The following is a 12215-nucleotide window of genomic DNA, read 5'->3' on the forward strand; positions in this document are numbered from 1 at the left end:
TAAATAGGGGAACAACTGCAAGGGGGTGGCTCCGGTAGTTCCTAGCGCCCCCTGACCGATCCGCCGGCAACCCACGGCCCAGAAGCTGCGGGTTGCCGGATGGCATTAGGCCGGATCGGCCAGGGGGCGTTAGGCTGGAACAAACTACCAGCTAGGCCATATCTGGCCTAAAGGCCGGAGTTTGCTGGGCCCTGGACTAAAGGCTGTGGTTGTGCACACGTCAAATGATTGTCTTGGGTAAAAGTCTGGCATGTACACTGGTCCCCTCATGTTGCTTGTCAATCCATCCTGGCTGTGTGTACAGCACTGGTTCATTTATCTTTCACCAGCAACAGTAATCTTACATGTGTACACAAAGCTACGTACACATGTGCAATAATTATTGTAGGAAACGAATGATTACCGACCAATTGTCCGATAATTGTTAACAAAAAAGTGTATGGTCGTTCAGTGATTGTGGATTATTCTGTGATACACTTCAACCTGTACATGTCACTCCCTGCATTGTTCAAACAATCGAATGTAGTGTGTGCACATTAGGTAAACCTCACTAGCAGATGTAAATGCCAATTGTAATATAGGGCTTGTTCCCACTTTGGACATAGTTTTACTATTCACACATATGTTACTGTTACGTTACTTACTTACTTTGTCTTGCAATGCCATTCATTTGGTCTGACAGACACAACATATCTCACACAAGCACAGTGCATGCTGTATTTCCGTGCATGCCTATGATCTGTGTTTGGGTGCCATTAACAATAAATTGCAACCCAGCACACCAATGCTGAATGTGTTGGGCATTATAGGCTTCTGCAATGTATTAATGTGAATAAGCCTTTAGTGCTGCAGCAATTTTTTTTATATTGGAGACTATAGGTTTTCTTTAAAAAGCCATATATGTTTTCTGTGATTACCACTGTATGAAATGTTCTGCCTTCTTATAAATAGGCCCTTAGTGTATATTGCAAAGCAGATGCAAACATGTACTGTGAATGTAGACCTGCCACTCACTCATTGTACACCTCACTCATTTTCTGCTAATAACAAGTTATGTCTGTAATGATTACATTGTTAGAAAGGCTGTAAAGTTTTCCTCATATGAGTAATGTTAATAAACAGCTGGAACTTGCATTCCCAAAAGCAAAAGAATAGTGGTTCTGGCTTTGCCCCAGAAAGATTTCCTTGGTCATGCATACAGTGAAGGGCAAACATTTTCAATTCCAGGTGTTGTCTCTACAGGACTTTGAGGGCCAAATGTAAAAATTGATCCAAATTGTCTATGTACTGGTTCTCTATTGTTCACAAGTATATTTTAGGTATCATTTCTATTTTTTTTTTATACTAGCACTACATATAATACATAGTGCATTAATTCAAATCTAGGCAAAATTTCTTTTTTTTCAAAGGGCAGGGAAAGATTTAAAACATCTATTAGGTTTCTTTAATTCCAAGATGTGTGGCTGTTGGGGGAATTTCTTTTACTTCCCATCCCGAGTTGTATTAAGGGCAGATTGTGAGTTGAAATCTCCCCACAAAGTGGTCACAGTCAGCAATGTAAACCTAGCATGAGGCCAATCATCCTATCTGAAACATTAAAAAAAGGATTAATGTTACACAACAAAGTGTATCTGAAATAAAAGCAATGGCCCTTTTATAATCACATGGTGACTATTGTTTTCAATACAGAAAGTGACAGGATATCCAAAATTCTGAGTTGTCCCCACAAAAGAAATTCTCCATAGAAAGAAGTTTCCATAGAAAGTTTCTCCACATAGAAGAGTTGACCATTGGTGCCCTCTACTGATACGATGTAAAAGTAGTCTTATTTGACTGGGAGACTGAAAAGAAAGTATTAGAAACAGTCAAAGGATTAGACATAAAACTACACACACAATATACACACTGTGTTTTTGGGTCAGAATCAGGCTGGTTATTATTTCAGACAGTGAAAGGTAATGTCCTTTCTGCAAAAATTTGTCTTATCTGTCTGACCGCTTCGGTTTTTTGGCAAAAAGCAGATCAAAGAGCGTGCCCTACATCTAGAGAATGTAACCCAAAGTTTCCATTTGGATCTTGCTTTCCACTTCTAGCCCCTGTAACGAGGACATAAAAGCATTCCATGCTGCCTTTGGGAGACACCCAAATAGAATATTTTTTCACTCCTAAAAATAATATTTATAAAACAATGGAGAAAAAACAGCAAGAATGTATCAAAAAGGGTGGAATCATTCGTTCAAAACCACACATCACATTATTGTCTTTTTTAAGGTCTTGCTAGCTGTTTATTTAGGTGGACAAGGTAAATGGAGTGGCGGCATCCTCGCCATACTGTACATAGCCATCACAAGGGACACAGCTTTTGGAGGGACCCAAAAGAAGTGCCTACAACAGGCTACCTGCAGAAACTGGGAAGGGGTGAGTACAAGGCCAGTCAGTGATCAGCCTTTATTACAGGAAGCTCCTTTACAGACAAAGCTTTGCACTCGATTACTGTACAAACATATGTGTAAAGTATGAGAAATACTAATTCTTACTACTTTTTATATCTTAGAGTTCAGCTTTATTAGTCCTTTCCTTTTTTGCACATAATTTTATTTTATTTTAAGTTTTGCTTTTCTACTTTTGTAGGGCAAGGCTGTGTATACAGCATCACCAAAGAGTAAAGCAACTTTATGACTATTAGTTGTCAGTTCCAATCTAAATGCATTCTTAATAAGACTGAGGCTTTTCTGACCCAACATTAGAACTTAGAATTTGAGCTCAGAGAGCTCATCCCTGCTTATAACCTTAGTAAATTAGATGTGAAAGAACAGCAGTGCAACTCTTCTAGCACTGTCAGCACAGGGTTTAACCATTCCTGCTGCAGTTAGCAATTAAAAAAGTAAAAATGTGTAATGTTTATGCAGCCTGTCCTAATTAATTCAATCAAGCTTTAAATTTAGCAAAGCAATGTTTCCGTATCAGTCCACTGTGTACACTTGTAATAGACAAAAGAAGCAAGTGAACAAACCTGATAACATGATTTAAAGACTGCAAAGGAAAAATTGAGTGCCAGCATTGTTTGCGTTGTAAATAAGTCATAATATACCAACAATTTTATAGTTGGTAATCCTTATTTATTCTTGAAAATATACAAAAATATTGTCAAAATAAAACAAAAAGTATATTTTTGATACGATATCAAATAACTACAACAGACAACAAAATAAACAATGAAGGGATATCATAAAATAATTAACTCAATTACAAATATACATATTTTTACTGACATATACCATTGTGCTTTAAAGAGTACCTAGAACCAACTATGTTGGTCCATGCCACCAAAGAAACTAGCAGCTACCACAATTATATGTACTCTACAATCCCTTTGGCAATGGAACATTTAACCCACCAACATGTGTTTGGGTTGTGAAAGGGAAAAAAAGTCTTAATAGGAAAATAATACAATCACTTATTCAGTAAAAGTGCCCATAGTCCAAGCAATATATTTATTTATTTTACTGAACAACTGCAGTCCAAAATGAAAGTTTTCATTAGTTACATATTCATTGTGGCAAGATTTCACCGCCTTTGGGAAAAACCTGCAGCTTTTTTTTCTTTAAACATGATTCTGCATTGTACATTCTACCTCTCATGCCTGAAAATCAGAGGATGGTGCTGGAAACTCACTTGATGCCATTCTGAAAACCTATTTATGAAATAAATACCAGTATCTACAAGACTTTATGAGTTGAGCAGCCAGATGAAGAAGATACATTTTAGGATAAAGATCAGTATTAGCCTGCCTTTAAGGTCCATTTAAAGGATCGGTATGTGTGGATGTACCTTTATAAAATAGATATAAGGCAATAAGGGGATCTTTTTGAGCACCATGTACACTGTACTTGTATTTTCTTCAACACTCAGGGAATATTTATTACCGATTTGCATAATGAATTTGTTCAACTGCAGTGTCTGTTTATTCATTATTTTACTTTATAATATTAGCACATTGCAGGATATAATAGTTGATGATGAGATAACAATATGTGTGTTGTATGCTACTTCATAAATCTGTCCATGTCTACCTAATAACTTTTAAGTACATTAAAGTTCTTTCCTCCTTCTCCAATTACCTTCAAAATAAATTCTTCTATCTCAATTTGAACTAAATGAATAAACAAGCATTTCCGTTCAACTAATTTCCTATGGTAATTGTTTTAAAAATTTTCTCTATACGGTTAGTGTACCATTGTTCATGGACTACAATCCCCTACTGTGGTTTTCAATAGAACTGTATAGAACAGGGGTGTCAAACTCAACATAGAGGGCCGAAGTTAAAAACTTAGACCAAGTCTGGGGCCAAACTTGAAATTTATTGAAAAAATTGAGGAAGTTTACTACTTCATAACTAACAAAAACAAACCCCTCTACACACACTTTAGGGTTGAAAAGACTAATTTCTATCCATGCAGGCTGTGTGTTCGTCCTCTCACATCACAAGTTTGTCTGACACTAAATATTACATTATGCAGTCTCTAATGGATTGAAACAAACACAATGCCCCTGGTAGTCAAGCACCATGGGATCATTGCCTAGGCTTTGCATCACATGATGTGTGTACAGGAATAATGTCTATGTATTGCATGTACTGAAAATGATGATGTGAGGTAGTAACAGAGAATCATGTGGATCCTGCCATGTGTAACAAAATAAATGGAGATTCTCTGTGCATGTTCCAGCACACTATAATAGATCCTCAGCCTAATACTGACTGAAGGTCCTCCCAGCTATGTACTGCAATCATAGGAATACAGTTGGGACGATTTAACCCATTGTTTTCTTGCTGCTGGATCTGCCTGATATAGAAGATCCTAATTAACCGCTGTGCTGCTTTTATCATTTGCATGCAGAACTACAGTAACAATTTATTACTGTAGGCGCTTGTGATGTGTGGGAGGGGGTGGGGAGGGGCAGAGATATCTCACCTTCTGTTACATATACTCGAGTAATGCCGAGACTACAATTCCCGGCATTACTTGCGTCTATAGAACAAAACAACAATGCGGGGCCACGCATAGGCCGCTGGTTTATAGAGTGATGCTGGGTATTGTAGTAGCAGCATCACTTGCTGCAATACGTAGTAGCGGGCGGGCAGGTCGGCCAGATGTATTTATTTTCGGAATTCTTTGGGGAGCCAAAAAAATGGACTATGCAGGCCTGAGTTTGACACCCCGGGTATGATTGTCATTCTTAACAACTTCCTAGCAGATACTTCTCACTTGCAGCACTGGTAATTCTCCTACAGGGGCACTGATGTATTCTTCCTCCCGAAGCAAGCGAAGAAACAGCCTCTGCATATCCTCTGGCCAACGGTAAATGTGGGTATTTCTTAGCCAGTTGGGTACATGTTCCTAGAGAGAAAAGCATCAAAATACAAACAACACACACTATTATTATTCTTTATTTATATAGCATCAACATGTTATGCAGTGCTATACATTAAATAGGCATTATGCTTAGCTATAGTTTGCACATATCCTTAATCACTGGAAGTCAATGGTTAGCTGATGATCTTAGATATTCTTACTTAATGTGAAGCATAAGATTTTCCAGACTTCCCACTTCAGGCATAAAAAATGCATGCAGCCCACACACAGAGCTGCGGCATTGGTCCAGAGACACATGGAAAGTTATATTCTTAACATATTCAGTACAGGAGATGACTAGCTCCTGAAGCAGACTTACATAACTTATTTCAAGAATTACCTCACTATAAACTAATACACTAAAACTAGGACAACTTTGAAAGCAAGAGCTATTTACAGATATTTTACATATATTAAATAACATAACTTGACCATAGAGTGTTAAAACCAATGTATATTCTAGCAGGACATCTTTAAGGGATATATTCATAAAGCAGAGAATCTGACATTCACTGAAACATTCCCTGATGGAGAATCATCCAGGTCCTTGTGTTTCAATGACAGTAATTGATTCTCCATAAGGGAAATTTTTGGTGAATATCAGATTCAATGCTTTATAAACAGATCCCTATGTTTTGTGAGTTTTAAATAGTTATCACATTTTCCTTAAAAAAAAATATAGCTTTCATGTTTTTTCATCCTTTTTAAATTCCACTTTTTTGTTCTAGTTGTTAAAGAAAACTAGTCAATAGGGAAACATTAAGCTTGCCATTGCTGACTGTTCCTTATCAATATGATTGGTGCCAGGTTGTGTTGACCCACGAAGACCAAGTCACTGACTCAGAACAGAAATGCAGATAAAGACTTATGAGGTATTGAATGATTTCCAAATTCTGTACACTTGTGGGTCATTGTCCTAGATACTGTTAATGTCAATTGATCAGTACAGGCAGCTAGGCAACTAATGTTATTTTAAGCAATGAACTGTGGGAATACAAACATGGCAGCTTGCCTAAGCATCCAAATCATGTTTTTCATAAGGGCCATCTGTTATATGCGGATACAAATTTATTGGTTTGAAACAGTTAAGTCCTTTAGTCAGCCAAGCCTTTAGGACACCCAAAGACATAAAAATACTTTCACCTAACCCAGCTGATAATGGTTAAATAATTGTCTTAGAGAACAATTTAGGTGTAAGGACCTCCCAGGCTTGTCCCGAAACTTCTCTGCCGAAAAAAAAAAATCAGTTTGTGGAGCATTCTGAAGGAAAACTATTGTTCTGTCAAAATGTTTATTAAAAAGACCATGCATCGTGCACTGTCATATCTTAAGATCACCAACTTATATCACTGGGTAGTATGAATGGACAAAACTAGAAACATACCAGGGGATACATAACATATGAAGTAGTGATTGTTAAAAGAAAATAAAAACCACAGTACACAATATATACATTTTCTGAATACATTTCTTTACCTACCACCTGGAACTTACCTGTGTTGTATTTGGAAAAAGAACAGGAATGAACCTAAAATTTAGACTTCCTTGTTTAATGAATTCCATCTGCATCTGGAATAATAATAGTGAAATCGCATTACAACTTAAATCTGGTGGAATTTAAATTTAGTATACATTTAACAAAATGAAAATATAACAAGAAAAGCTAGCTCATAACCAGTGGTTGAAATGGGATATGTAAAATGTATTGTAACATTTTGTTGCAAATTGTACTATGATATCCATAACTAGAATCTTTTTTCCCCGGCTTTCAGACATAATATACCAGCAGAATGTGAGGCTCTGGTCAATCATCGCAGTTTCCAATCAAATTGTGCATGCCTAAATTTTAGTAGTACCCCAGCACTAAAATTGGTTAAAAAAAGCCACCTTAGGCCTCAATGACTGAATGATGGCCAATAACCAAGCAAAGCAAGGCTTGGCTGAGAACCTGAGGAAGAAAATTGAAGGGAGTTAGTACAAACAGAGACAAAAATCACGCACTGGTCAAAGTTAGCCAAGCAAAAGTGGTAAAGAGCCTATGTTCAAGGGTTCAAGCAATTTGACACTACCATGGGTGAGATGGTCTGGTTCAGAGACAGCTTTTGTTGGTCTTTGGCCTATTAGGGGTCAATGGGCAGGACCTGAAAGGGGGTCATAGCCACATGATCATGGAAGAGGCTGATCCATAAGTGTGTGCACCATTACAGCTTAACCTTGCCAGAAGTTATATTGTGCAGGACATGCCATACTGGGGACACCATGCAGCCAAAAGACAAGATGACTACCCAGTCCCACTGTTTGTCATGGACAGCCTATCTGACTCCCCACTTAATGGGGATGCAGGAGCATCAGAATGATGGTTCCTTCCTAAGTTGGTCCCTATAACAGAGGGTAAGCTTCTTAAAGTTATTCAAAAACATTCAAGTAGTTTGTACTTACCATTCTGTGGATGTATCTTGTGTGTAGACCATGGTCATCTCTACCTTGACCCATATCGTCTTCTACATCTTTCTTGTACTGTGGACTGATTGCTATAATGATCATAACACCTATCTGTCCAGACCAGAAAAAATCAAGTTGATGTGTGCTGTCAAATGTTGTGCTCTAAATCATGCTATACACAGGTGTACTTATTGAAATGATTATGGAATTATGGCTAACATAACTGCCTCATTTTTTAAAATTTACTTACATCACTGAGGTATCTTTCCATCCACCTAATGATGTCCATGCCCCGAAGTGATCCCTCAAAAATGTCAATCTTGTATTAAAAAAAAAAAGTAAGTTGTAGTGCATTTGATGTTATGAAACTCCTGTAAATTTATATTTGTTTTGCAATTTTAACATAATTGCAGCAGTTACTGTTAGAAATATGCAGTATTTTGTTGTCACAGATAATTATTATACAAAGTGCTTATGACAATCATTATATATATATATATATATATATATATATATATATATACAAATTGAAAGCACCACATTTGATCACCACTTATCTCAGCAATCATGTCCAACTACACCATGTATTAACTAAAATAGTACTGATTATCAGTAGGCTACTTGTTACAATGACAATCCACAGCAAAACTTCCACCTGGCAGGCATGTGAGCTGGTATCCCTAAAATGAGTTTTCTGCCCCCTTGCAATGTTGACCAGAATGTTTGTGAGCTTTGGATAGTGCATTAAAAGGGGTTCCATTAAATATTGAGGCTCCTTCCCACAAAACACCAGCATCAACCCATCTTTCCTGTGTGCCCCCTGTAGGAGTGATTATGTATACTCCCACAGGGGAATGCTGGGTACATAGGTTGTCTCAGGTTTGCGTGTTCCCCAGTCTGAAAACTGACATTTATTTACTGGGGGACGGCTTCCAGATATGCTACAGGAGACAATTCCCTTGTGATCTGTTCAGCCACAATTGTTGTTGAGAGTTAAATATAGTTTGAGCCTGTGCACTTAAGCTACGTACACATGTCCAATGGTTCTCGCCCGATAATCGGCTCAGGGGCGATGTCGCGCGAGAATCTGCTGTGTGTACAGCACCTGTCATCCATCGTCCGAACGACCGTCCTGGCGGACCCACAGACGATGAACGATCAAAATGCAAGGGAAGGGGTAGAGTGCGCATTGGGGTGCCGCTTCATTGTTCTCTCCTCCCCTCTGCATAGAGCAGAATGGTGATGTATGTAAAGCACTCGTTCATGCATCGTGCAGTCTTTTGTCGTTGGAAAGGATTGTGAAGAAACCTTTCCAACGACAATAATTGCAGGTGTGTATGCAGCTTTAGGATTCTCGTGTATTATCACCATTTTTTTTTCTTTAACAAATAGATTTGCCCTAATGGTCACACCTGTGTTTTTTTTATGATGATTACTTTCAACTAGTGTTACATCATGACAAAAGTCCTAAATTATTTAAGGTAGCTAAAATAGTTCACAAAAATGTCATAGATGGTTTGTGACTTTACAGTTGGTGTATAGTAGTTTTTACCGTTGCCTTGAATCCATTAGCACAGAGAAGATTGGCTAGCTGAACAACTGGAGTTGCAGTATCTAAAGAATAGGTTATAAAAACTCTCCCTACAAAAGAAATGCAAAAAGATGAAGGAGCAAAATAATGATCAGAAAAGCATACACTTTCATTTTTAAGTTGTTTATATTATACATATATTTAGGAGCAATTTGCAGGAACCAGGGCAAACTAACTTTTGGTAGATGACAAATTACAGCAAAGTGTATGTGGCGAAAACCTGCTGATCTAAAAAAAAAATATTCCTTTCTGCATTAACGGAATGGCACTGGCTTGAAACATGCTTACAGCCACCAGCCAATGGTATGTAAAGCCATGGTTATGCCTGGTGTGATGGATAATAACATGGGTCCTGGTGTAATGAAAAAAAAATCAATGTTATTAAATAAAGTAAATTGGGCAATTGAGTAATGGCATGAATCCTAAAATGCAAAAGTGTCAGAATCTGGATAAAATCATAGATTTGCCTGTATTGATTTGATTATATCTGGTACTATCTAGTCTACCCATGTAATAGCATTGAAAGGATCCTGATTGTTAGAAATATTGTCAGCTGTGTACACTATGTGCTGGTTCACATGTACAATTGTATACTCTATTTAGGTACAAATGTTTAATAGAATTAGTAGCTTTCTGCTTGCATTATTAGGTTGATCCCTATTTTAGAATCACTTCAAATCACTTCAATATTTGAATAACTTCAAATAAAGAAATACATCTAGAATTATACATTGAATTATGTAAAAATGTTTGACACATATACTAACTAAAGCAGTAAGTATAAAATTTAAAGCACTTACGTTGATCTGATGGTAATTTACTTGGTCTTAATCCTGTTATCAAATCTTCTTGAGGGGGACAAAAAGGTGGCATGCCCACCCTAACTTCAGGTCTTTGATAATAGGCATGCCTATCAGTACCCTGAAGATTCCATGGAGTGGCTTTAACAGGCATTGCAAATTCAGGATTAGGACAACTACAAAAAAAATAAAAAAATAAAAGTTACTACATCAAAATGTCTAGCGTCTGTGTGTATATAAAAATATATATATGAAAAAAATCTATTTATTCAGCTTTTGTTGCAGGGGCAGAAATGCAGGAAGTTTCGTCAATGTAAGCTCTGTTATGCAAAAAATTATACATTTTGAATTGTCTGTACAAACATCATTAAAGGTGATCTACAATCAGGCCACTAAAGAAATTTTGTGCCCAGCTATGCTATAAAATGGATTTATTACTTTTAAATTCCATTTTGAAAGCATGTACTGGGTATTACACACTGGAGACAGTGGATGATGTTTTTCTTCCTTTCTATCCAGACCATCCCAAGACAGTCTAATACATAGGAAATTAACACCAATAAAACTAAAGAATTATGGGTAATTATTAAGGTAGTCCAGGTATTTGTTATTTATGTAAATCTAATAAATATTCAATCAATTTGTTATTCATTATACATACTAATAGTGCTAAAAATGATCACTATCTATGTTGTACGTACCACCAGTTTTGTTGCAGCTGAGGTTGGCACACACGAGGGTGTTGCATTGGCATGCGGATACATGGTCCACACTGTAGAATTCTTCCATCTGAAATAGTAACAGGATGAAATGACATACTTTTTACCATACACAACAGAGAAAAAAGAAGGCAGTTAATTCAAATATAACAAGCAGGATGTGCTGCATGCTACAAAAAAAATGTTTTCCATATTCACTTTGATATATTAGATACAATCTAAAAGATTTTAGTTTCCTGGGATAGTGTGGATCTATCTCTTGTTACTGTCCTTATTTAGATACTAGCAGAAATGTTACCATTCATACATTGGTTTAAAGACTGATTTATAACACACTGGTATGCAATGCTACCCAATCAGACATTATTTTACCTAGACAGACTATTTGATCAAGTGATCTTTGTCATTCAATTGAAAATAATTAAGGGTCATGAGAAAATACAGTAGAACCCCGGTTATCCGGAATGTGTATGGCATCCAAGAACACATGCCACAGCTCTGCTAGGGCTGTGGGTGCAATCAGGTGCTCTGCTGATTGCTCCACTCGGTAATTGTCTAGGAAAAAGGGAAACCCTGATGACGGCTCAAGCGTCATCAGGGTTTCCCTTTTCTCAGCCATTCAGCACTAGGGGTGAATGGGGACAAGTAACCTCAGAGTAACCACAGTTAACTGGAAACTACACTTATCGGGAATCGGCCATTCCCTGTAGGTGCCGGATAACCGAGGTTCTACTTTAAAGAGAAGCAGAATGGCAGTGAAATGTAAGTACTTTATATAGAGGAGATGCTAGAGAAAACAAAATGTGAACCAATGTTGACATGTGAAGGCAAAATGGAAATTGTTTATGGCAAAGTGAGGAGAGAAAACTGATAATGTAAAACATAGAGAGGTAAAGAAAACAGAGTAGAAAGCCGCCAAGGAGAAAGACTGGAGGCGGTTCATGAGGTGATTAGGTAAAGGGAAAGTGAAAGGGATATAAGGAGGTTAACAGATGATCATGGTGGTAGGAAAAAGGGCGGAGGGGGAATAGAGAAGGCAAAACTTGATCTAAGGAAGTACAATGAAAGGGCAAGAATTAGATAATCATGGAAGAAGACTGAAAGTGAGAAAAAGGCAGTAGAGTAATGACAGGAGACAGAGAAGGCTAAGCTATTCTAAGAAAATAGCTAAAGTGAGGCTTAGCATGTTTGGAGGTCATAGAGGATAAAGGAGTCTTGGTTTTGGACTGAGGGGTGAAGAAAGAGTAGG

General features: G+C 37.4%; 1 protein-coding gene across 1 annotated transcript; it reads right to left on the minus strand.

Moving 5' to 3' along the window:
- Positions 1-3097: 3097 nt before the first annotated feature.
- On the minus strand, positions 3098-11032 carry TRAF3IP2 (TRAF3 interacting protein 2). The gene is made up of 7 exons (XM_072408773.1): positions 10949-11032; positions 10248-10423; positions 9409-9497; positions 8107-8175; positions 7854-7967; positions 6909-6983; positions 3098-5399 (listed from the first exon to the last, which is right to left on the minus strand). Exons 1-7 carry the CDS (start codon positions 10999-11001, stop codon positions 5250-5252), a joined length of 726 nt encoding a protein of 241 aa, XP_072264874.1. The 5' UTR covers positions 11002-11032; the 3' UTR covers positions 3098-5249.
- Positions 11033-12215: the final 1183 nt, after the last annotated feature.

Source organism: Pyxicephalus adspersus, chromosome 4 (assembly GCF_032062135.1).
Source record: "Pyxicephalus adspersus chromosome 4, UCB_Pads_2.0, whole genome shotgun sequence".
In the NCBI taxonomy this organism is placed as follows: Eukaryota; Metazoa; Chordata; class Amphibia; order Anura; family Pyxicephalidae; genus Pyxicephalus; species Pyxicephalus adspersus.

Bases quoted from the DNA above. Each gene is read 5' to 3' on its own strand.
- TRAF3IP2 (XM_072408773.1), bottom strand. From the start codon at position 11,001: ATGCCAATGCAACACCCTCGTGTGTGCCAACCTCAGCTGCAACAAAAC. The intron at 9,498-10,247 runs GTAAGTGCTTTA...TTTCTTTTGTAG, and splicing joins TAAATTACCATCAGATCAAC to GGAGAGTTTTTATAACCTAT. The intron at 5,400-6,908 runs GTAAGTTCCAGG...TTTTCTCTCTAG, and splicing joins TTTTTCCAAATACAACACAG to GAACATGTACCCAACTGGCT.